The 27,240-nt window shown below is 39.7% G+C and overlaps 1 protein-coding gene across 8 annotated transcripts in view; it reads right to left on the reverse strand.

The window, feature by feature from the left end:
• Dock7 (dedicator of cytokinesis 7) overlaps positions 1-27,240 on the reverse strand; it is a 183,874-nt gene that overhangs the window by 75,305 nt on the left and 81,329 nt on the right. For all 8 annotated transcript variants that reach the window (NM_001415886.1, NM_001415885.1, XM_087549058.1 and 5 more), the window contains 8 exon segments: positions 590-759; positions 2,510-2,674; positions 6,551-6,782; positions 7,923-8,009; positions 11,116-11,217; positions 11,940-12,078; positions 15,304-15,374; positions 18,485-18,602. In NM_001415886.1, coding sequence (NP_001402815.1) covers positions 590-759; positions 2,510-2,674; positions 6,551-6,782; positions 7,923-8,009; positions 11,116-11,217; positions 11,940-12,078; positions 15,304-15,374; positions 18,485-18,602 — 1,084 coding nt within the window.

The raw sequence follows: 27,240 nt of genomic DNA on the forward strand, positions 1-27,240 counted from the left end.
ATACTTTTGGTGTGATAATAATGGAGGCTCTGGATAAAGTATAGCTGGATCTTCTGGTTGGCCTCTTTCTTGTCTAGGCTCATTACTAAGCATGGTTACATAATCACAAGTTCTAGTGGTAGTGCAGATCACCCAGGTCCATAGGAAACGTAACTCTCTTACCGACCAAGGCCAGGAACTACTCTGGATGCTCTCCTGAAGGAGGAGCTCACACAGGACGTCACTGAAAGCACGTCTCTTGTACACATCAGTCACACAGGTCCCTCCCCACGCTACAGAATCACTAACCAATTTCACATGAGGAGACACCAGACAAGTTATATGTGATGATTTATCATCAACAAATTTTAGAATTTGGAAGATTCATATTTTAAATGCACATTGTACAGACTAGTTTATAACATCAAATATATTTAATAGAAATGTGAAAAGTACTTACTGACAGAAAAGGAATATTTTGCTTTTTTCTAACTCAAGTAAAATAGAAAAAGAATTCCATACTTACTTTGAACTTAAATACATCTTAAAATTAAGAATAAATTAAATACTTGGATAACTATCAAAAATGGATAGTATGTCCTCGGTTTACCTTACTGCCGATGATTGACCGAACTTCATCATCTGGTGATGTGGGAGTCCCAGATATATCTGGATTACTGTTGCTAAGGCTTCGAGAACGATTTAAGTTAAGGCTTGCGGGTCTCACTGCAGATCTTGCCATTGTGGCATAATGCACTGATCCTCCCAGACCCCCGGGACCTAGGGTTGCAATAGAGAGCACAGGATTAGTAAGAGAGGACCCCAAAAAACAACCACTTTACAAAATTCCACAAAAATTATAAAATTCTAAATGAAAATTAATACATATTCTTTTTTTAAAAAATAAATAATTAGAAATAAAACCACTCAAGAACAAGTGACAGCTATATGAAGCTCTCTCTACCTTACAGCAGTTGACACAAACCATACAGATTATAAATGAAAACCATGGTCTTGTATGTTTGAGTATGTCATGAGCAATAGCAAAGTGAATGAGAACACACACCACCCTCACTCAAACATAGCCGTGTCTTGGACATAAACGCGGCAGCTGCTACCACTTGTTCTTTTTTCACTTACGCTTTCTGCTCTGCCCCTTGAGATACGATCACTATAGGGCCATCCAATCTATTACCAACACCACTTAAATAGAGTATGGCCTTAATTTCTCTATCTTCATAAGTGATGTGAAAAATAAAAAATAGCATCTTTGTTTTACATCACACACATACCCTCTAAAGATAATTCTAAGGGCTATAAAAACAAAGAATTCTGTTGTCTGAATAAGGTCAGACATTATTTATAAAAGCAAAAATAGCCAACAGTCATATTCATTATCTGCATCTTTTTTGTGCATGTGTAAACACATATATATTGTGTGAGCGTGTTTGTATATGTATATACACATATGTGTGTGTGTGTGTGTATGCATGTATGTATGTTTGGCTTCTTAAGATTAGCTTCGAAATCAAACTCAGGTCTTCATGAATGTATGATAATCATTTTACAGAATAAGCCATCTCCCCAGTTCTATCTATGTCTTTGAATTCTAGAATATTTTACAATGTCCTATTGAAAATGATACAAATCTGCAACTAATTAATGTGTATAATTTTTTTAGGTCGGGGCAGGAAAAAGGTTACATGTCAAATGTATGAAACCTGACTGCTGAGCTGAACAAAAAGGCAGATGGAGACACATTCTGGGTGTTGTGTTCTGAGTCTACCACTGTCGCCCTCATGCTCACATTCTCAAGTCAGACAGTCTACAATCAAGAGAGGAAATTGTGGGTCAACATAGAAGACCTATTTTTCCCTCTTTTCACAACAAAGAAAAGAAAGTCTAGGCTAAAGCTTAAGCCAGTAACATTGCCAATGGCTGCGAAGGGGCAGGTACCATCATCACTAGAGATGAACGACTGCTTCCAAAGCTCGATAACTAACTAACCAACTAACTGGGAACCCAACTATCGCTCACAAACACACTATCACTAATGTCACACAAAGGACAAGAAACTACGTAAGGCTTTAATATTCAGAAAACTTTTATTTTACTGGTCATGAAGAAATTGGAATTTTTCTAGACAATCATTTTTATATTACTATAGACCTTTTAAGGTTAATAGAAAATTAGTCTACAATGTGTCTCCTTAAATGTACAAAAATACTCTCAATGACAAATAAAATAATAAGACTATTAATTTTAACAATAAATTATAAAATGTTTTCAGAGATGGGTGAAGTAGAATAATCAATTTAGCCAACTCTCCAAATCAACTTAAAGGAAGACCTATATAAATGATGTTTTAAAAGGAAGCATATCTTTCAATGACTAACACAGCGAATGGTCCTTAGCAGAGAGTGAATAAATGTTATGGATGTGTGATAACACCATGGATGACACCTGAGTACTTCAGTCTTGGCAAGAACACTTCATGAAAGAGAGTTTAATCCTAAAAAGAATAAAGTACCTGGTGACGGAGAATTAGGGTATGTATTTGGCAGGCGGAACACATAATAGATATATGATGCCAGAAGGTTGTTTCTGCCGTGCTGGTCATGATTTCCTTCTAAGTTTTTATGAAGTCGATTTATAATTGATGCCATAGCTTCAAAGGATGCTTGCCCTAGATTAACTTTTCAAAAAGAAGAAAATATTTTTGCTTTAATGTTTTTAGATGTGCAGTTCCATAGGAAAGAAGGCTCTGTCCCTTTTACCAAAGGCTGTAAGCAGAATGATAAGATACCATAAGTGTATTAAGATATAAAAATATTGTACTGATTTTGAATTTTTTACTAGTGCAACAAAAATTATTCTTGAAAACAAAAGGAAAAATAAAACACTTTATAATTTGAAAACTGAATGGGGTAGATTAATTAAAACAACTGCCCAACAGAGGAAAAAAAAAAAAAACAATTTTGAGAAGTAATACAAAGCCCAGAGAAACCCATCTTATAGACAACCTCGAGAATTAACTTCTCATTTTAAAGATGATTCTGAAAATCTAAACAGCATACAATGTGCACCTACTGCTTTTAAAGAAATTTAAAATAACAATGAAAATAAATTATTAAAAACAATAATATGAAAAGAGGATATGAAATATGAAATATGGGTAACAACTTGATTGAAATTACTGACTCTGAAAGGATTAGAAGGGGGAGGGGCTGCAAAAGTGTAAGATTGTAAAGCACCTGAAACTGGAAACAACACCCACTCCATCCTCCATGTCAACAGACCTCAACAATCCTTTAAAACCAGGGGATTCTGACAGCACACTGAAGGTAAGCAAGAGGCCACCTGAACAAGGGTGTCAGTTCTGTGAGTATCCATTTAATCCCAACAGAAAATTATGGACAGCTAAATGAAGCCAGGCAAGTTTCTTGAAGGTTAAATAATCAAATGAAATGGTCATTTACAAAATAATGAATGTGGACTGTGCTACAAGGCCAGCACACAGAGACAGGATCTTGAGACGTTAGCAACTTCCTGGTTCCTGGGTAAGTCCTTTATTTTCCCCCCTCACAGTAACTATTCCAAATCAACAGAATCCTCTCCAAAACCAGGTCCAGGGCTGGAGGGATGGCTCAGGAGTTAAGAGCACTGACTGTTTTGTCCAAGGACCAAGCATTGATTGATTCCTTCAACCTACGTGGTAGCTCACAACCGACTGTTAATTGCAGTTCCAAATGAGGTATGTATGTATACATACATACATACATACATACATACATACATACATACATACATACATACATACATCTAAATACACACACTCAGGCAATACACTCACACACATAAAATAACAATTAAATTACATTAAAAAGTCCATCCTACTCACTTAGCAATTCTTACCTTCTATATCATTCAGAACATGCACAGAGCATGAAAGGTCTCAAATCTACCTACAAACTTAATAGAAAGTAAAACTCCTTTCAGTTTTCCAGGAAAAGCAATACCCCTTCCCCATGAGAGATCTTAACTTCACTTTCATTTCCTGAACTTGCTTCAATGGTTAAATCGTTTCTCACTCCATTAGCTTGTTTTTTTTCTCCTATCTTGCAAATGATTTATCTCAGCAGGTAAACATGCTCACATTAACTTTTTAATTTTTAGCTTATGTGTATGGGTGTTTTGCCTGCATGTACATCTATGTATCATTTGCATGTCTGGTACTGCAGAGGACAGAAGAGGGTGTTGGATCCCCTAGTTGAAGTTACAGATGGCTGTAAGCCTCCATGACAGTGCCAGGAATTGAACCTGGATCCTCTAGAAGAGCCACAAGTGTTCTCAACTGCTGCACCGTCTCTCAGCATCTTCCAATCTATTCTTATCTCCACTCAACCCAGCTTTCCCATCTAGCCAAACTTGTTATATTTCTTCCTTCATTAGACTAAACTGTTCTTAAAATCTTTATCAACAGATACTTGTCAGGTATGAGATAAACTCCAGAGCCAGCCGCTTGGGCTGAATTTTAACTGAGTGACTTTAAGCAACACTTTTAATCATGTTTGCCACTGTACTCATCTGTGAAGTGGTGGTTTGAGTAAGAATGACCCCTGTTTGAATGCCCGTTCCACAGTGGATGGAACTGTTAGCAAGAATTAGGAGCTTTGTTGGAGGAGGTGTGTCACTGGGCTTGTGCCCACACCATTCTCCACTCTCATGACTGGAGCAGAGGTCAGCTCTTGGCTACTGCTGCAGCACCACGCCTGCCTGTCTGCTGTCATGCTCCCTACACTGATGGCCATAGACTCATCCTCTGCAACCATTAATTAAAGACTTTCAAAGAACAGTGCCCTGGGCCATGGTGAAGAGTAACCAGGACAGGACTACCCAAGCAGGCTGAGAGGACTTCACACACAGTGAAAACAAAGCACACAGTACTATTTTGATCAATGTCTTGCAATTTATTTTTATTATATTTCTATAATCCCAAACAAGTAATAACTTCCTTTTCTTAAAAGCCATCCTAAAAGTCCTCCTTTACTCGCTCTATTTTCTCTTGACTTAATATCAGGGTTTTATCATTTTAAGTAAGAACCTATCTGCTTTAGATCTTTCTACTTTCAACAACAGTGTCTTTCGTGTATGTACTCATGCATGTGCATGCAGGTGCCCGTGAGCCACAGCATAGTTAGGAAGGGTGCACATGTGCCAACAGCATATGTGAGGTCAGAAGTTGTCTTCTACCTTGTTTGTTTTGTTTGTTTGTTTGTTTGTTTGTTTGTTTGAGATAAGGTTTCTCTGTGTAGCCCTGGCTGTCCTGAACTCACTCTGTAGACCAGGCTGCCCTCAAAACTTACTGATTCACCTGCCTCTGCCTCCTGACTGCTGAATTTAAACCCAGTGCCTGGCTGGGTTTTTTTGTTTGTTTGTTTGTTTCTTTCTTTCTTTCTCCCTTGTTTGGAGTCAGGGTTTGTTTGCTGTTCTTCTTCTGTGTGTGCCAGACTAGCTGGCCCATGAGCCTCCAGGAAGTCCCTTTTCTCCAACTTCCACCTTCCCACAGTAATTCAGGCACTGTAGACACTTACTCTGCATTCGGCTAGTATATGGGATCTTGGAAATTTAAACTCAGGTCTTTCATAGTTGCTGCACTTTGATTTACTAAGACATCTCCCCAGCTCCTGCATTGTGTGCCTTTAAAAGTAAAATTTGGTCATGTTGCTTTCTTAATTGGAGCCAGATCCCTGAAAGGCTAATATTTCTGGTTTCCTAAAGAGTAGTAAAAAGGCCTACCACTATCTCCTCTCTTATACATCACCTCTAGTTACCAAACCTCTACTTTATAGCTCGTTCCTTACAAGTCTTCCCATAGCTTCCCAATCCTTTGTGTCTGTGTTACATACATCAAGGTGCCTCCTTCTCCTTGAAGAGTACTTATGAAATTCTCCAATTCATGTCTGAGTATTTGAACCAAGAACTTCCTCCACTTACAAGTGTCCCTAGAAGAATATATATCTCAGGATGCTGAGCAGATATCTCTTTAGTGCCACCAGTTAACAAATGTTAATAACAAGGTAGCTAGTGTTTCGTTCCAGCTCAATTTCTTCCCAAGATTTTTATTTGGAAAGGGTGCAAATGAGAAACAGTTCTATTATTCAGACTACAAAAGAGAATAAAACAGTGGTTTTGAGAAAACAAGGAGAAGAGCTATAGGAAATAAAGGATAATGGATGAAGACGCAGAATGGATACACTGTATGCTCTATAAAATGGAACAGGATTATTTTTTGGCTGCTTTTCTTAACAGCAGTTGGACAGTATCAATGAATATCTGATTCATCATAAGTGCTTAGTAAATTTGGTGACTGAATATTAATTTGTTTTGATAGTTTGAGTAAAAGTCTATAAATAATTATCATATCCTGGCACATACAAGTCAGTAGTGCCTTCCACCCCCTCCCACAACAAGCACAGCAAACAGAAATCAAGATTCTTTTTAAATCTAAGTTAGAATGCAAAATTATAAATTATCAGTCTAATGATTCATCCCGCATAAATATATTTACCTATTTGGCCAGCAATCACAGGAGGTCTAACAACTAAAAGTATGAGTTTATCAAGCAGAAGATGAAGAAACCGAACTACTGGTTCCAGCTGTGAGGAATTCAAGGCTGAAATGCTGCTCTTCAGTTCACTCTCTAAGTTGTTTTCCATGATCCGCATGTCCCCAATTCGAACCGGGAACATGTGTTCATCCAGAGCATTGACAAGAGCAAAGAATTTGTCAAGATAAGGGTCCTAAAATAAAGAACAAACACAGAACTAAACAATTCTAACCTCATCAATTCCCAAACTCTCAGGAACTACAAAACATTAATATCTCATATTAACTGATCATGCAAAAAGTCACACACAAGTATACACACTGTTTCCAATGTAATATATCCCTTCTTACTAGTCATTGTAAAACAGCCATCTCAAATTCTATCAGTTACTCAAGGAATCTCTGACTGATGGAGGAAGTCACTTGTAGTTGGAGTCTGCCTAACTTTTGAAGTTCAGTTCTCATGGCAGGTACTTTAGCAAGCTGTGCCTGTTACTTACTCACTGTCTCATAGTTTCTACCCCACCTTCCTTCTCACACGATACAATACAGAAGCTAACTCCTCCCACCCATGCTACCTTGTCAGCTGTAGAAAGTTGGGGCTTGATGACCTGACAAGGCTCCTTCTTGTCCTGGTGGGAGATAGATGGGAAGGATGTGTGGCAAGGCATGGTGGCTCTGCTGCTCCTACGGTAGGCACTCGCCACCGGTTTCTTTGACACCACAGAAAAACGCTAAGCTACATGTTGTTACAGCAACGGGTCCAGTGCCCAGAGTCTGACTGTCAGTCTTAAGGAGCTTCCTTTGGCCTTCTAAGATTCTTTGTTGAGACTGCGCTGTCTGCTATCTGTCGTTATCATAGAATTCTTTTAACATTCATTTAGTAGAAAATCATCTTTAATATTTTGAACAAGTCTGCACTTAAAATGTTATTAATTCAAATTGCTGGTGGATTTGTCTCCTAACTGAACCTGTCTGCTGTTATACAGCATCTCTCCTTACTGCTAACAGAGTCAAAAACCTGGACCAAACAATCTCTTAAAAATGTTCCACCTGAGATAATTGACTCTGACTTCAAAGGAGCTCAAAAGAGGTCTTCTACTCTATTTTGCCATGCACCAGAAATTAAAAACAAGAAAAGGACCCATACTTGTTCAAAATACATCAATCACATTTAAAAGACAAAGGATTTAATGGCATTTAATGAAAAAAAATGCCTAAATCTGTTTTTAAGTAAATATATTCCTAAAGTCTGGCAGCCAACAGAACGAACATGAGATATATGTTCAACTCATCTAAGTGAAATCTGATTATAAAGAAATACGAAAACTCACTTGTGTGTGAATGGATGAAACAGCAACAACTTCAACATTAAATACTCCTTTGTGGTTGTCCACCCACTTCATACCTGGTAGAGGAACCTGTAAGACACCAAGCAGAGCTTGCACATGCTTGCAAAGGCTTTACGACTAAAAGTACTAAGAAAATACCTATTTTGATTTATTTTGATAACTCCATACATTTACACAATGCATTCCCTCCTCCCAACGCCCCTGAGGCCCCTCAATACAAGCAAATATATACACCGGACTTCTGCTACTCACAGCTAAAACTCTGGGTAAAATGGACAAATTGAACATGAAGACTTTAAAAGGTGAAAGAAGAGACAGGCTGGCAACCTCAGCAAGCAAAGACCCCAAAGCAGGTTTCGTGTATGTTATTTATGCTTTGGATATCCAGGGCAGTGTGTGAGAGAAAAGTACTCCAAAGAGCCACAGAGGGACCTCTGCCCTAGCTAGCAAAGCCAACCACACTTCAGCCATCAGCCAATAATCATCCGTGAGACAGATGAAATCTACACAGCCTTGAAGTCTTGCCAAAACAAGTGGAATATATGAGGGACAGCACACCCTCCTCAGCTGTGCTTTTATGTGTAGAACGAAAACCTAGCACAGCTGGTAGTCCCACTTCAAATTCCCACATGAAGCCCACATGAAGGTGGAGATGCAGTCCCTCTACTGAGGCACATAATAAAGGTCTGGAGCCCAGGACACCTGTTCAGCTCACTGTAGGCGTCAAGACACTGCTGTGCTGTGGGCTCCGAAGGCTTGAATGCTAAGTGATGGGCATCTGGAGAGTGACTGCTGGACAGGGGTTTCTATCCTCTTGGGTAGCCTGCTCCCTTGATGGATTCAGGAAAAGACAACAGTATTATGAGGTCGTGGAATCTAAGAGGTGGAACCAAGTTGGATGCAGTTGTCACTGTCAGCATGCTCAAGATTTCTCTTGTCCAGGACCTTTCTATCTTCTGCTTCTGTCCGAAGTGAGGAACTCTCCTCTCCCTCCCTTAGAATGCCATGACGCTCTTTTGTTTTCTCACAACTTCAGAGCAACACAGGCACACAAACTGTAAACCACCAGTATCTACTTCGTTCATATTGTCTCCTCAGGCATTTGCCACAGAGGTGCGAAGCTGACTCACTCAACTTAGGGAGGGGTACCCCACAAAAAGGGTGAGAAACACATGTGTTTAAAGGAAAACAGTCAAAAGATTGAGAAGATGAAGAGTAATAAAACTACATTAAAAAACATTTTAAGAGCTTTAAGTAGTAATTACCAGGTAAAATTAAAGAAATAGTTTTGTTAGAAAAATAAGTTTCTTAGCACTTAAGCATGATTTCATGTAAAGTACAGCATTAAGACCTAATAAAACAAAAAAATTTTAATTCATCAAGTGGGCTGGGGATTTTGCTCAATGGTAGTATACTTATCTAGGATGTAAAAAGCCCTGGGTTCCACACCCAGCACAGGAAGGGAGAGAGGAAGAGAAGAAGGGAGGCAGGGAGGGAGCAAGGTATTAGGTGTCATATTTACAAGCTGCCTCCCCACTGTGCACACCTTTCTGTCCACCCCACACATCCCCTCCCACAATCCTCAGGAATTCTTTTTACCTTCTCTTGGTCTCTTTCTGAGTTTTTAGCCTTTAAGCTACATTAACTTCCACTGAAACACACACACACACACACACACACACACACACACACACACACACACACACACACACACTATAAGCTATCTGCATACGAGAAAGAACATTTGGTGCTTATATTACTGTGTTTGATTAATCTCAAGAAATAAACTTTCCAGATTATGTAAAACTAAAATGCTTTCCCTCACAATTTTAAAAGTTTACCTTTTCAGGGATTCTGTGTACAAAGGAATGGCTTTGTCGTGGCACATTTATGTGTATTTGCCACTATAAAACTTTTATTCTTGCTTTTAAAATCTAATATGTACTGTTATGTATATGGGTGCTTTGCCTGCATGTATGTCTGTGCACTACATTTGTATAGTCCCCATGGAGGCCAGAAGAGGGTCTGATCCCTGTGACAGCAATTGTAGGTAGTGGCTAACTGCTACATGGGCGCTGAGAATCAATCCTAAATCATCTGGAAGAGGAGGCTCTTAACTGCTGAGCCATCAGCTGAGCTCTGATTGTTTGGTTCATGTATGTTATCCACACATGCAGATGGTCAGCATGCACTTGTATGAGCATTTGTACCTGCAGACAGTCTGCATGTTCTTGTATGAGCATTTATACAACAGTTCCTACAAGAAAACAACTGGCCTTGCTTCAGAAACTGGCTTTGCACTTGAAAATTATTTCAGTAAAAACAAATCATAATTAATTTACACAAAAATATATTTTCTTATATAAATTTGCTCTGAAATATGATTTGTTTAAAACAACAGCAAACAAAGAGTAAGAAGTATTTATTTACTCTTAGGAAAAAGGCCAGGCTTGTGCATACCAACGCCATACAAACTGGAAGGTGCCTGAAAACAGACAGAAGCTGGGCAAAGAAAGCGCAGGTTTCCTAGATGCTCACCAGGAACTACAATGAGCTCAGTACCTCTGTGAATATGTACAGATATCTACCATTGCAAGAGGTATATCTATAGACAGTAAGCAGATAACAGCCAATGGCGAAAAGTGCAAAGAGGAAAAAGACAAAGTGAGAAAGAAGGTCAGGTGTAGTGGCTGCTTCCTCTTAGGCTGAATGTTCACAGATGTCTTCTCCGATGAGGTGTTGGAGTGACTGGTGAAAAGGAAAAGCAGGCCCTGAGATGGGGCACTGGCAGGCGAGGAAGAGCACAGGCTTCAGGAGAGCAAGGCTGAGAGGGCAGAGTGGGTGACGAAACACGGTATGAGGGTCAGAGGATAGCCTGGTGGGTTATTATATATAGTTTATTTGAAAGTCTTGAGCTACAGTTTATAAACAAATGCCATGTTTATACATTCACGATATAGTCCAGGTTAGTGCAAACCTGTGTCAATCCTCCTTAGTCATGTAGGAACTAGTTTGCTACCATATTTTAGAAAGAAAAATTATAGCTATCAATGAAAAATATTCTCCTATGTGCATTCACATAGAAGAAACAACGAATCTTTCTTTGGTAAACATCTTAAGATCACAATCTTTTTTCATTCAGTCTGGAGAGTGAAACATGCTGAAAGGCACTGACCTCAGGAGAAAGCACTGAGTAAGCCTGCGGTGGTTTTTCCAGTGAGACTGGCAGGCAGAACTGCCCCGTCTTCAACCGTCCATTCTGCAGCATTGGTATCCACTTTAAATAAAAGAGACATGGGTCTGTTATAAACGTCATTAACAGGTAGTACATGTAACTACCTAAGTAACCAACACTGGGTCTTCAGCACTCCACTTCCAAACCGACCATTTTACCATGAAATATTTAGTACGTGGCCTTATTATCCAAGGAAGAATTAGTTCTAGAAAAGGCTACAAAATCAATTTAAAAACAGTTTCACTTTAATCAGAGAAAGCTTTGAATATTGGAAATAAAAGTATAAATATAATTTATTTCCTAGCAGTTACCATAATTTCTGTCATAAACATAAGAGACAAAAATATTGCATCAAATATAAATTTAAGCTGAAGGATAAATTCTACAACAAAACTGTGTGACAGCACCCGACACTGCCCTGCACTGTGTGTTAGCCTTGGAAATATGACCATATCCAAGGCTTTCATTTCTTGTCTATGGGTTTCTTTTATTCATTTGAACCATTCTCTCATTAAATCTATTATATTTATACTGCATTAGGAAAACACCCAACAATCAGAGCCAACACCTAAGCCTTTATGGAAGTTACTACCTAGCTAAGGGCATTAGTGAGCCTCTGTGGCCAGGATGCTTCCTTAACCTTACTTGGGGGAGAGTCCGATGGGCAGCATGCACACAAGAGGAAACATCTAAGGAGCGCTACATTTCAAAAATATTTTAAGATTTACAACCTTCAACATAAATGCAGTAACAGAAAGACTTACAGTATATCCAACTGGGGTTTCAAGAGGAGTGTTTTGTTTCTGTTGACAACTAACATGATAAAAAGTAAAGAGCAGGTGGTGATGGTCGGTTAACGTGGCGGGGAGTTTGACCTTGACTTCCTCGTGAAAATCAGGAGACCTTCATACAAAGAATAAAACACAAAAATCAAGAGTCAGTGATTTGTTTAAAGTGGATAACGACTGCATTTGCTTCTTTGACTGATCTCAAGATTAACTTAGGTTCATGCACAGCTTTTTCTCTACTCCAGGGAGCACACTCATCATCATTTTTAAATAATTAACTTCTACTTCCAGATAAGGGAGCAAACGACTGTTTCTGAAATTGTTCATAACGTTTTATGAATGAGCTGAGGCATCCTACTATTTGAAAATCCATTAATAATTACCATCTAGACAATGAGATCTCCATCACTCTGGACAGTGTACTACATTTATGAACCAAATTTGGTACCCACTACACAGAAAAGTCAAACAGTATTTTGGGTACATATTTTTAAGCCATACTATGCAGAAACATTTTCCTTTTGCTGGGGTCCAGCCAGCCTCTGGGAAGGGAATCTCTAAAGATACCTAGACACTAAGTCAGGCTCTCTGTGGACTGTTTTCTTTCACTTGTTCCATTGTTAAAGGGAATAAATACTGTTAACAAACAGACTGCTGCTGACACAAGAAAATAAAGACACAATCAGAGAAAGCCTGCAAAGTGAACTTGTCCAACTGCATAGAAGTGCTCCTAACCATTACACTGATGCAAACAATGTCCTGCTTGATGACCATGATGCTTTCTTTCAAAGGGAGGGGGTTGTCTCAAGGGACACTTTAGTAGACTCAATCACTCAGTAGGCATCTTACTTTTCCACTCTCAGCATGGTTCAGAATGATACTCAGTGGAAACACAGTCGAGCCGTATGTTCCAGCCACCTCTAAAGGGAAGGCTGTCCGTCCTGCCAGGTAAGCTTCCTTCTCAGACGTCAGTCAGTCATACTCTTCTTGTTCAAACCAGCCTCGAAATTTGGCAGGTGTGGATTTGATCACAGAAACACTAAGTGCAACTAGGCCTTAAATAAGGTAACAGGAAAGGGCTAATGCCAGCTGAGAGCTTGATGCCTGGTGAACATTTTCAAAAGTATCGTTACTAAGCTCACCAACCATCACTGAGTTATAAAAACCTGGATTTATAAGCTACGTCAGGCAGTACTGCCACTAATAATTAAAACAATAATAATAATAATGACCTAGACAAACTGAGAAATTTTAGAAATTGTTGATTTTACAGAAATTTATTTCCTGTTATGCAATATTTGGGTTCTTCATTTCTCCTTAAAATCACATTATAGGTGTCTGAAAGAATAACTGATTTCAATATGTTAGTTTGTCATATTTGGACTAAATTTTTATTTTTGTGGTTGTTTAAAGATGAATAAGAAAATTACCCTTAAAGCTATATAACTCAGTAGGAATATGAATTGGACAGAGAGGCCAAAAGGTATAAGGGTTGGCAAATGTTCACAGGCCAAGCCCAGCACATTACCTAGTTTTATATTCCTGGAGGTCAGGTTTCATATTTTTAAATTGTTTTAAAAAATCTGAATAACAATATTTCTTAATATGAAATGGAAATTTAGGGTCCATAATAAACTTTTATTAGACCACAGCCATAGCACACTATTGTAACATCACTGACTGACTACTGTGCTTTAGTGATAAAGTAGCAGAACTCAGTGACTACAAGAGATAGTATGTAGCCATAGGCTTCGATCATATACTATCTAATCCTTCACAGAAAATGTCTGTCCACTCCTGATGGAGAGCACGTAGATTAAGCACTTCAAGAACAAAATTAAACAAGGCTATTTCAGTTTGAGATCAAAATGTGATATTTGATACAGGCCTGACAGAGTGTGTAGCATTTAGTAAACACAGGTCCAAGAAACAGAGACCACAAAAAAACAGGAAGGAGAGTATTAAGCTTTACAATTCTTATTAGATTCCAGAGAACATAAGGCGAATGTCAAAGATGTCAAATTCTGAACCAGAAAAATGATAATGTCACTATTAAAAACAGAGAGTGCTATATAGACAAACATGGAAACCAAGAAGACAGGACATGCAAACCAGTGTGTCTTCTCGGTCAACGAAAAGATACATGAGCTCAAAAGGCCAGGACTGGAAAGATCTGGAAGTGTTCCATATAAATGTTACAATAGAAGCGTTTTCACTGAATACAGCAGAGGGAGATCACTTAGATACAGACACGGAAGAGTGAGCAAAGCTGTAGTATTTTATGTGGAGTCACTGCAGATAGAAAATCTCAAAAGACAAACAGAACGGAATGAAATGTGGCTGCAGAGTAAAGGCGAGAGAGGGAAGTCTAAGGGCGAGCAGAAAGCACGCACTGCAATAGCACCAGGCAATGGCTCAGGGCCTGTTACACATGAAGCATAAGCTTCACTCTGAGTATGGATGGAGCCAAGAAACAACTGTGGTGGGCAAGAGACAGGAGCTGACCATATGCTGAAGAAGTGGAACAGACTGGGAGCAGACGTGAATGAGTCGCATGGAGAGGAGAGGAGCCTTGCTACTACTGAAAGAGAAGGGAAGCAGACGAGTATGGAGACTATCTAAGCAGTGAACAGAGAAATTACAGATCTCAAATTTGACAACCAAAACCAATAAGCTAGAAATGCAGAAAAAAAAAGTAGAAGTTGCAGGAAGCCCCCATAGTTACTGGTTCATGAGAGGAAAGATACAAAATAAAACCAAACCAAAAAGATCACAAGAAGACTATAAAAGAGGGGCTAAGAGAACAAAAATGAATGACTATAGCCCCAACATGTGATACACAGTTCTGCAATAGGACAATTTTGTCACTTTTCCCCTTTAACAGACTCAGTAACTAGCCCTTCCACACACACAGGAAGAAGGAAATAAAGCTAGACAAGGTTAATAATTTCTCAGAGAACAAACCCTGAGAAGCTACTAAGTCACTAGATCCTGGGATGGTGACCACATCACCCCTGTAGGGACCTTGAGAAGAGCAGACTTCAACAAAATGAGGAAGTATCTGAGGAAAATAATAAGGCAGAGATCAACGGGCCAAAGCACCCAACACTAATCAATAACTATACAGGAAGAAACAGAATTTTAAAAGATGTTCTTGTCTAAAGCCTTTGCCATGTCTACAAAGAAGAGCTGCACATCTACAGACGGAAACTGTCATTCTGATGTCAGTCGTGAGTTTGGCACACTCAGTGCAGCAAGCATTTGGTAAACATACTAATGTGAGTGCTAACAATGCCACTAAGAAGTGAGTAACTTTGAAAGAAATATTTTAATTCAGTACCTGTTATGATATACTACGGCTGTATAGGCTTCCTTTGAAAATTCTGAACAGCTAGATTTACCAAAGATTACCTGTAACAAATAACAGCATGTTGAAACTTGGTTGTAGTAAATGCTGGATGGTTCACATCTATGTAAGAATTGTATGCTTTAATAACTACTTAAGAAAACGGGCACAATCGCCCGGTGAAGAACAATGTGCCTCCTTACAATCTATAAAAGCTCAACCGCTTAACTATCTTCCCAATGATAAACCCATCTGACATTCAACCATTCAGAAAGTTTCTACAGTTATATTTCTATTCACTGAGTAGTAAGATACATTTTTGTCCTCTTCCCCTTCCCTACTTTTCTGAGACAGGGCTTCACGTAATCAGAGGTGGCCTTGATCTTCACATGTAGTTGAGGACTGCCTTGACTCTAATGCTGGGAACTAGAGGCATGTGTCACCATGCCTAGTTTTATGCACCCAGGGCTTCATTCATGCTAGGCAAGGTCTCTAGCAACTGAACTACATCTTCAGCCCTCTTTCCTTTTTCTTAAAGGAAGTGAACATTCAGGGAATAACATATACTTTGAACTTAAAATAAGAAAGTTATTCCAGCATGGTGGCATTAATATACAATGCGATGGCTTTACGATAACATGAAAGTCATTCTGAAGATCAAATAACCCATTGTTTATAAATGATACAAAGTACTACTTTTACGGTTATGCCCTTTATCTTTTACTTAGAATATGCCCTGCAAGTTACTTCGTAATTGAGGTGCTCAGTTTAGACTTATGCATGTGTGTTAGTTTTAAAATCCACCACATATAAAAAATGTACAGTAGGTACACAAAATTGAGCCAGCAGCACGGTTAGAGGCTGATGTTGTCACTACTATGACTACTATGACAGTACAGTTTGGAAATGGCTCAGGTTAAGCACTGTAAGTCTGGCAGCTGTACTTACATCTGCACGTCAGTGCACGTGGATCGTCAGACGGTAAAACAATTCAGCTTTTTCCTTTTGTAAAGACGGTAACTGACATTTGTTTCTCTTTCTAAAATTTTAAGCAGGTGATTCTATTTTAAATGAGTAGCATATGCAATAATATTTACTCCCTTTGATAGACTCTATTTAATCAATTTTCAAATGCTTTAGTATATGTGTTCATTTATTTTTGTTCTTATTTCAATTTGAGTAGAGCTCCACTATGAAGCCCAGGTTGAACTTGAACTTGATAGGTAGTCCAGGCTGGTTTTACATTCTCAATCTTCCTGTAGCAGCATCCCAAGTACCGGAATTAAATACAAGCACCACCATACCTTAATGTGCTTTTAAAATATTTTACTTCTGCACCCTAATTACAATTATATAATAAAAATTTATATGGAGACCCCTAGGATAGTCATAGTCAAAAGCATAAACAAATGCATTAGGCTCATGTATAAATGTTTTCATAGCTGCCATTTACATTAACATAGAAGCATTATATTCTCATGTAAACAATACACAGGTGAAAGGAATACAGCATCTTCTTTTCTTTAGAAATTATCTCTTTTCATAAAGCAAAATATTTACCTATGCAACCAGAAGAGAACAAGTGGAATGTGTTCAGGTTTGATCGTCAGACATGTTGTCTGTCTCTCAACGACATGGGTTGAACACTAATTAAGTGCCCAGCACAATGATAGCATCAAGATACAGATATGTGTAGACAGGACCCCTGCCCTCAAGGAGCTCACAATCTAACATATATAGTAAATGAGCAGGCAATCACATTGGGTAAGGAGTGAGACAATTCTGTCTCAACACCTAAGATGGCAGGACTAACTGCCCATGCGGGTGGGATGTACCCAGTGCTATGTGGAAGACACCAAGAAAGTACTAAGACATGGAAGATTCTGGAAAGTAAACAATGCAACATTCATTGACATATACAACATCTTCCATAAAGCTCAAACCTACATGGCAACTCATATATAGTATCTGCTTTGACAGTATATTACCTCAACCAAAACTGAACATTTATTCATTTAGCCAAAGTAAAGATCTAGTAAAGAACAAAATACTAGTTTCAAGCTTCAGAAATAAACTTCACATCTATTCAGCAAATATCTATTCAACACAACAAGATATATGTTAAGTTCTGAAACAGCTGCTGCGAGAGAATACAAAGATGAATAATTTGTGTTCACTGGTGTCAAGGGGATCTATGTGTGGATACAAGTGTGCCAACAAAAAAGAAGAAAACCCTCTTCCCCTGTGAGTAGAAACCTCTTCAGAATCTGGTCAAAAGCTCTGAAAAGCCATGCTCAGCCAAGCATCTCACTACATTTGCCCTGTCTAAGGCTAAACAATACGCACAGCAGGCACCTATTCTGTGTTCCCAACTACAATTACCCCGATCTCAACTGTCCCAGAGCTTGAATTCATTAGCATGAGCAGTTGTGGGAGTGAAGCATCACCTGAGGCTAGCCACAACAGACTCCTACCTTACCTGACATCACAGCCATTTCACTGTACCCGTGACTCTCAGGGACAGTCCTGGACCTGCCTTGCTCCTCTTCTAGACCCACTGTTATTACTAAGATGCTTACTTGCTATGTCTCCAGGCATCCTCTCCCACCTCTGAACACCTTTCTGGTTGACTCTATATCAGTTTTTCACAAAGTACATCACAATTCTCAATTTTTTTTTTTTTGATTGCTACTTAGTTTAGAGCCACAGAGATGAGTGAATTCAGCCTGGGCACTGGGTGTTCTAACAACTCCCTAGATATATCTAATATGTACCCAAGATTAGTCTCTAGGAGCCATCTGCAAAGGACATCATCTCCTACTGCCCTCACCTGCCGTTCTCCCAACTAGGGGCTGAGGAAAATCAGAATCACAAGGGCCAAAGTAGAGCAAAACCACCGACTACGAGAGGGTTCCCCAGACAGATGCAGTGCAGTCTCTTGATTACAAAATGTATTCATCTTTGCACCTCTAGGAGTGCTTCACATACGCCAAGTACTCATAAATAACCGGAACTAAGCATATTTCTCTCCACTCAGGAAGTGACGTAGTCAGAAATATGCTTTAAAAGAAGACATTAAATTGCAGTTTAGAGCTTCCAATCAGTGATATTAAAAAAACAAAACTTATCTACTTAAATAAAGTGTAAGAGAGGAACAGTGAAGAGCAGCTCTTACCGGCATTGCATTGCTCGGGTCTTCCCCATACATAAACTGGACTTTCACTGTGATGTTTCTGGCAGAGCCTTGACGGTTGGCAAAATTAAGACTTTGAGGGTAAATGTAGAGAAGATTTCTGTAAAAGAAAGAAGTGTAAGTGACAGTGAGTATGCATCAAAGAATGCTGTGGGCATAAGCTCTAAGTATACATATCTATGAATAGTGTATGTCTTCACTGAATATCACAAAAGAGACAAATGAAAAAGCATGCAATTACTATTTGCCAGTGCCTGTGCTGAGTATTTTCATGTATTGATCCTTAGAGTAATATTTAAATACAAAGCAATCAAATATATCCTGCTTTTACAAATGAACTGAAATCCAGAAAAATTACTGTTTTTCATAAGCAAATTAAACACTAAAGCTGAAGACAGACCATAAACCAGACTCCCAACATTTTCTTTCTTCTATAAGAGACTTCTGAGAATTAAGTATGGGTTAAAACATTACCAAGAACTTAAAAACACTTCTGATTCTATTTTAGCTCCTCCAAGCAGATACAAACAAAACAAATTTCACAAATGTGCTTTTGGTATGATTCTGATTAAGAACTTACAAGGAACAAGATGTCACATTATAGTTCAAAACTATATTGTAGAAACCACAGTAATAGCTCATTAATAAAGTTCTGGTCATGCAAACCAGGGGACATCAGTTCAAGCCAAGAACTGACACAAAAGCGGAAGACATGTCAGTAATACCAGCACTGGTAGGCAGAGGCAGGAGACCCCCGGCCATACTCAACATCCAATCTAGGCTAATCACTTGAGCTTTAGGCTCAGAGTGAAATCCTGTCTCAAAAAACAAGTTAGATACCAACTTATACAAACATGTACACACATGTACATATAAATATACATATGCATATTATAATACAAAAGATGCAACAGTCAGGTACTTACTATAAAATAACTATATTCTACCCTGCATGTATCATAACTGTATACCTTACATGACTTAATAGTTCCTGGTGTCAATATAAAGACAAATAATTCAACCAAAAGCACAAAAATAAAGGATTAAAAATGAGAGTTACACAGAGGAGATGGCCAGATGACCATGAGAATGAATGGGATCTGCAGCTGCTGGGGTTGGTAGGGAGACATCTCCAGTACATGCCAGAGACCTGGGATGGGAGAGGCTCCCAAGAACCAATGGGAGTGACCTTAGCTGAGACTCACAGCAATGGGGATATAGAACTGGAAGAGGTCACCTGTTATAAAAAGGTAAGAACCCCAGTGGGTGACAAAGACACCAACCCACCCACAAAACTTTCGACCTAAAATTATCCTGCCTACAAGAAATGTAGGAATGGGATAGAGCAGATTGAGGGGATGGTCCACCAATAACCAGCCCAACTTGAGAACCATCCCATGGGCAAACACCAATCCCTGACACTATATAATGATACTCTGTTATGCTTGCAGACATGGCTGTTCTCTGAGAGGCTTTACCCAGCAACTGACTCAGACAAATGCAGAGACCCACAGCAAAATGGTGGATGGAGCTTGGGGACTGTTATGGAAGAGCTGGGGAAGGATTAAGGGCCCCGAAGGGGATAGGAACTCCACAGGAAGACCAACAGAGTCAACTAACCTGGATCCTTGGGAGCTCTCAGAGACTGAATCACCAGTCAAAGAGCATACATGGGCTGGACCTAGGCCTCCTTGCACATGTGTAGTCAATGTGTAGCTCAGTCAGGGACAACAGGAGCAAGGCCTATCCCAAAAGCTGTTGCCTGTCTGTGGAACCCATTCCCCTAACTCTGCTGTCTTGTCTGGTCTCAGTGAGAAAAAAAAGCATCTACCCCTAAAGAGACATGATGTGACAGGCTAGGGGAGATACTCAGGGAGGACCCCACTCTCTCATAGGCGAAGGGGAGGGAGGACGTGGTGGGAGGGGCTGTAGGGGGAACGTGAAGCGGAGGCAGCAATTGAGATATAAAGTGAATACACTAAAAATAGAAAATAAAAGCAGAAAACGAAAAAACTAAATGACTTAGGTGAAAAGAGTGAGAACAAAAGAGCAAGAGAGTGAGAGAACGAGAGAGTAAGAGAGCAAGAGAGAGTGAGAGAGCGAGAGCTTATATGAAGACCACTGCATTCCTTTGATGAACAAAATTTTAATACCAACAAAACCCTGAAAACCAACTGCTAGGGCAGAGTGGTATGGCGATATGATTTGATTCAAGAAATTTACTTCTAGTCTAAGAAGAGAATTATACATAAGAATAGATTAGTCTAGTGAAAGTAATTCATTATAATATTTTTATAATCAAAAATAATCAAAGTAACTATAAAAAGATATACTGTTCACCATGATGTTATGAATCCCAAATTAGGGATAGGCATCCAAATAAAACAAGAGTTTAAAATATTCCTAAGCCTGAAAACCTTTAAAAGAGATTACATTTACTCTGAGCACTTCTCTTCTAACTTTTTTTTCTCTGTCCCTTCTCTTTTTTTTAATTTTCTTTTTCTTGGCTATTTTAAGTATTTACATTTCAAATGTTATTCCCTTTCCCCCTCTCCCATAACTTCTAACTTTTAAGATTTATTTTTTGAGACAGGATATTACCATGTAGCACTGGGTGGTTTAGAACCCCCACGTAGACCAACCAACCTCAAACACACAGGAAACTGCCAGCCCCGCCTCTGCCTCTGTGTCTCTCAGAATGAAAGGTGCGCAGGACTGTGCTTAGTTACAGATGTGCAGGACTGTGCTTAGTTACAGGTGTGCAGGACTGTGCTTAGTTACAGGTATGCAGGGCTGTGCTTAGTTACAGGTGTGCAGGGCTGTGCTTAGTTACAGGTGCGCAGGACTGTGCTTAGTTACAGGTGCGCAGGGCTGTGCTTAGTTACAGGTGCGCAGGGCTGTGCTTAGTTACAGGTGCGCAGGACTGTGCTTAGTTACAGGTGCGCAGGACTGTGCTTAGTTACAGGTGCGCAGGACTGTGCTTAGTTACAGGTGCGCAGGACTGTGCTTAGTTACAGGTGCGCAGGACTGTGCTTAGTTACAGGTGCGCAGGACTGTGCTTAGTTACAGGTGCGCAGGACTGTGCTTAGTTACAGGTGCGCAGGACTGTGCTTAGTTACAGGTGCGCAGGACTGTGCTTAGTTACAGGTGCGCAGGACTGTGCTTAGTTACAGGTGCGCAGGACTGTGCTTAGTTACAGGTGCGCAGGACTGTGCTTAGTTACAGGTGCGCAGGACTGTGCTTAGTTACAGGTGCGCAGGACTGTGCTTAGTTACAGGTGCGCAGGACTGTGCTTAGTTACAGGTGCGCAGGACTGTGCTTAGTTACAGGTGCGCAGGACTGTGCTTAGTTACAGGTGCGCAGGACTGTGCTTAGTTACAGGTGCGCAGGACTGTGCTTAGTTACAGGTGCGCAGGACTGTGCTTAGTTACAGGTGCGCAGGACTGTGCTTAGTTACAGGTGCGCAGGACTGTGCTTAGTTACAGGTGTGCAGGACTGTGCTTAGTTACAGGTGCGCAGGACTGTGCTTAGTTACAGGTGCGCAGGACTGTGCTTAGTTACAGGTGCGCAGGACTGTGCTTAGTTACAGGTGCGCAGGACTGTGCTTAGTTACAGGTGCACAGGACTGTGCTTAGTTACAGGTGTGCAGGACTGTGCTTAGTTACAGGTGTGCAGGACTGTGCTTAGTTACAGGTGTGCAGGGCTGTGCTTAGTGCCTTTCTCAAATGAAACCTTCCAAGTCCTGGCATCATACAACAAGTCTGATGGTTTTGTGTATGAAAGCTTTTCAAAAAAAATTACAATGTCTTATTTCGAGTATTGCATAAATCTCCTTTATACATTGTATATGCGGACCATAAATGACTTCCAATCTTAGACTAAAGCACATGTGCAAGCATCTAAGCATCTCAAACTGTCACACAGCTATAGTCATGAGCACTCTTGGTAAAGAATAGTCAATCTGTTCGATTGATTAATTACTATGGGATCCCTTGACAACTTTCAGCAGTATTTATTGATAGAAGAAGATGTGGGGTGGGGGGTCGACGCCAGAGCAGCAATGTGGAGTGGCGTTATCATGTTGATGGGAAATTCTTGTGTGTGTGGAGGTGGGGAGGTGGGTCTGGGGGTGGGACAAGGAAGGGAGAAGCAAAAAAGAGAAGGTAGGCAAAATTGTATTCCTAAAATACTAACATGCATGGATTTAGGGTTTTTAAATATATCTTTTTACTTTTAATTTTAATAGTGAAAAACCATACGATTTTCAATGATAAGGGATAAGAATGTGTTTTTAAAAAAACCATTCATCCCCCAAACACTAGTGAAATGGAGAACAGTACTCAAAATGCAATGGCACAAGGCAATTTAAAGAGTGCTACCATATTTAACTAGTTAACCTAACTAACATGGTCCATATGGCATAGTTTTATTAATCTATTCATTCATAAAAGGAGAAATCATGTTCAACATCCTTAGTCATCAGGGAAATGCAAATCAAAACAACCCTGAGATTCCACCTCACACCAGTCAGAATGGCTAAGGTCAAAAACTCGGGTGACAGCAGATGCTGGCAAGGATGTGGAGAAAGAGGAACACTCCTCCACTGTTGGTGGGATTGCAGACTGGTACAACCATTCTGGAAATCAGTCTGGAGGTTCCTCAGAAAATTGGACATTGAACTACCTGAGGACCCAGCTATACCTCTCTTGGGCATATACCCAAAAGATGCCCCAACATATAACAAAGACACATACTCCACTATGTTCATAGCAGCCTTATTCCAGCCAGAAGATGGAAAGAACCCAGATGCCCTTCAACAGAGGAATGGATACAGAAAATGTGGTATATCTACACAATGGAGTACTACTCAGCTGTTAAAAACAATGATTTCATGAAATTCATAAGCAAATGGATGGAACTAAAAAATATCATCCTGAGTGAGGTAACCTAAACACAAAAAACACACATGAAGCTCAAGAAGAAGGAAGACCGAAGTGCAGATGCTTCAGTCCTTCTTAGAAGGGGGAACAAAAATATTCACAGAAGGAAATACGGAGACTAAGTTTGGAGCAGAGACTGAAGGAAAGGCCATCCAGAGACTGCCCCACCTGAGGATCCAGCCCATATACAGCTACCAATCCCAGACAATATTGCTGATGCCAATAAGTGCAAGCTGACAGGAGCCTGATATGGCTGTCTTCTGAGAGGTTCTGCCAGAGCATGACAAATACAGAGGCAGATGCTCGCAGCCAACCATTGAACTGAGCACAGGGTCCCCAGTGGAGGAGTTAGAGAAAGGATTAAAGGAGCTGAAGAGGCTTGCAACCCCATAAGAACAACAATACCAACCAACCAGAGCTCCCAGGGACTAAACCACCATACAAAGAGTACACATGAACAGACTCATGGCTCCAGCTGCATATGTAGCAGAGGATGGCCTTGTTGGGTACCAATGAATGCCTCAGTGTAAGGGAATGTCAGAGCAGGGAGGCAGAAAGAGGTGGGTGAACACCCTCACAGAAGCAGAGGGAGAGGGAATGAGATAGGGGGTTTACGGTCAGAAAACCAGGAAAGGGGATAACATTTGAAATGTAAATAAAAAAAATAATAAGATAAAAAGACGTGCTTGGGGGAAAAAAAGGAAAAATCAAAGATGATTACAACTAGCTAACTGACTCCATATTGCTCGCCCATAAATATTATACAGAATGTTAGAAAATGGGGAATCAAAGAAAGATTTGGACTGCTAACAAGGTTCTGCCAGTAAACACAATTGCCACTAAGCCTGGTGACTACAGGTGGAAGGAGTGTTGATTACTACTGATAGTTGTTCTCTAACCTGTAACATGCTGAGTACACACACACCACACCCCACACACACATACATACGTACACACCACATACATACATACCACCCACACACACACACACACACACACACACATACACACACACTCACCCCCCACACACACACAGACTAATGAGATGTCTTAGAGGGTAAGGAGTGTGTTCTGCAAGCCTAAGAGTGAATTCAATTCTGGAACCCACAGAGGCATACGATGAGAAATGACTCTACAAAACTGTCCTGTAACCTCCACAAGTGTACTCCCCACATCCACACCCACTTATGATAACATGATCAAAAAACAGGCAATATTGAAAAGCCTTGTCTGGTCACAGGGCACATGTAGCTGAACAGGACAGAAATGCCTGTAAGTAGACTAAAACAATGCAGTGCTGGGAATGGGACGCAGAGCATCGCACTGACTGGGTAGGCACTGTGCTAAACCAGCTCTGATGCTGACCTCTTATTTTAAACGTCTACTCAACTCATGTTGCTGTTCTGATCAGACAAAGGATAGAGCTAATGTAGTAAGCTTTTATTTTTTTTTCTTCAATTCACATTTCTATTCATACATGTTTTTCTCGGCTATTTTCAAATATTTTTAACAAACATTGCATTAGTCTTCCATTTATCTACAAGGTAATCAAGATCCATGAAATCCAATACCTTCTTCTGGCCACTGCACACATGTGGGGCACAGATAAGGAATCAAAACACCTATGTATATAAAATAAAAAACAATTCTTTAAAGAGCCAAAATACACCTCGTTTTTAATTTGGAAGTCCTATTACCATAATATTGCACACTCTTGGGAAAGCAAGCAGCCTCTGTGGTTCGTATGGCCGTAAGCATGTTAAAGCTCCTGAGGGTCCTAGAACTTGGTACAACTAGGAAGTTTTGAATAGTGACTCTTAGAAACAGGGATTCGGAAGTTAAGTATCGAGTTTGCTTAACAGTGCTTTATTTTCTTTGGGATTCTGGCTATATTTGGTCAGGGTTTTATTTAAAGGGCCCCTTTTGAGAGACTGGAAAGATGGCTCAGCAGTTAGCAGCACTGGCTATTCTTCCTGGGACCCTGGGTTTGATTCCTAGCACCCACGTGACAGCGCATAACAGTCTCCACCTCAGTCCTAAAGGATCGGATGTCCATTTGCATAGGCACACACGCAAGTAAAACACACACGCACATAAAATTAATTTCTTTAAAAGAAAGGGTTCCCTCTTCACAGTTCCTTTTCTATTAAGGAAATCGCTATATTAAAAGGACTTGCATCTTCTAGATATATGTTTTACATTTATTATATGAAAAACTCTTACACAACCCATGAATAGTAGTTAATGTTTCTAAAATGTACAAGGTATTGAACAAAGGAGCTAGGATATAAAGTAATAATCATTTACGAAAAATGTATAGTGTAACAGAGTAGAGAGATTGGCTCATCATGAACCTCAACGAGGTGGATGGAATTCCGAGGTCAATATTTTTAAACCGCAAAAGCTGACAGCTTAGTTAAGAAAAGTTTCGAAATATGCCCTGCATGACCAAGGATCACTAACTCGTCCATGAAAGGAGAGAATGGAACTGTTCACTCTAGCTCAAATACACTTTTCCATGAAACTGGTTCACTTTTGTATTTGAGTGGATGTATATGTACATGCTTGCTTATTATTCCAGCCAAAAGTATTTATATAATTCTGTAATGCATACTTAAGGAAATGAACACTTGGGTGGGCTGCAGAACTGCTCAGTGGGTAAGTGTCTGCCTTGTACACTATGGTTCTAGGTTCAAGCACCACTACCACCCACATACACATCCTCCAACGAGAAAGTACACACACATATATAGGCTAATCAAAAGATAAAATTCCTAACCAAAATTCAAGAGAGCAAACCTTTTAAAACCTAAATATCCGAAAAGTTCAATGTCTATATACTCTTAACATCAGCCTTCACTAGTAAATTCTGAGTGTAAGCATGTTGTTTCTAACTACAAAGGATAGCTGATATATAACATGCAGTGCCTATTAGACAGCAAGATCAATTACAGTGATTTGAAAATACTAACATTAATCTTTTCACAACCCTAAGTAAAGTATTATCTCCACTGGACAATGGAGGGAACAGAGGAAGCAGACAGCTGTGACGAAGGGTGGGGGAGCTGAAGAGCAGCAGGCTGAGGTGCCAGTGCAAGTGGCCCTGCTCCAGAATCATGCCCACAGCTCTAGAATCATGCTCACAGCTCTAGAATCATGCTCACAGCTCATAACAGTCTCCACCTCAGTCCTAAAGGATCGGATGTCCATTTGCATAGGCACACATGCAAGTAAAACACACATGCACATAAAATTAATTTCTTTAAAAGAAAGGGTTCCCTCTTCACAGTTCCTTTTCTATTAAGGAAATCGCTATATTAAAAGGACTTGCATCTTCTAGATATATGTTTTACATTTATTATATGAAAAACTCTTACACAACCCATGAATAGTAGTTAATGTTTCTAAAATGTACAAGGTATTGTACAAAGGCTCACAGCCAGTATGAAAGCAAACTTTCCTTCTCTAAAGAAACCATTACAGTCAAACCCATAATACTTAATCAACAGAGAGCCTCCATTTTATGACAGGAATGAATTGAAGTTTATTAATTGAATTTTAGAAATGGTGTAATTTGTGAAATTTTACCTGGCAACTTAATTTAAAATGTTTTATATTGATTTTTTTTTCATTGCAAAAAAAGCTAGCTATACACATGAGAGTTGGAAAGATGTTCAGCAGGTATGAGCACGAGCTGTTCTCCAAAGGACCTGGGTTTAACTCCCAGCATCTACATGGTGGCTCACAACCCTCTGTAACTCCAGGGGATCCAATGTCATCATGTTACCTCTACCATGG

The sequence above is a fragment of the Rattus norvegicus genome, chromosome 5 (assembly GCF_021556685.1).
Source record: "Rattus norvegicus strain SHRSP/BbbUtx chromosome 5, alternate assembly SHRSP_T2T, whole genome shotgun sequence".
In the NCBI taxonomy this organism is placed as follows: Eukaryota; Metazoa; Chordata; class Mammalia; order Rodentia; family Muridae; genus Rattus; species Rattus norvegicus.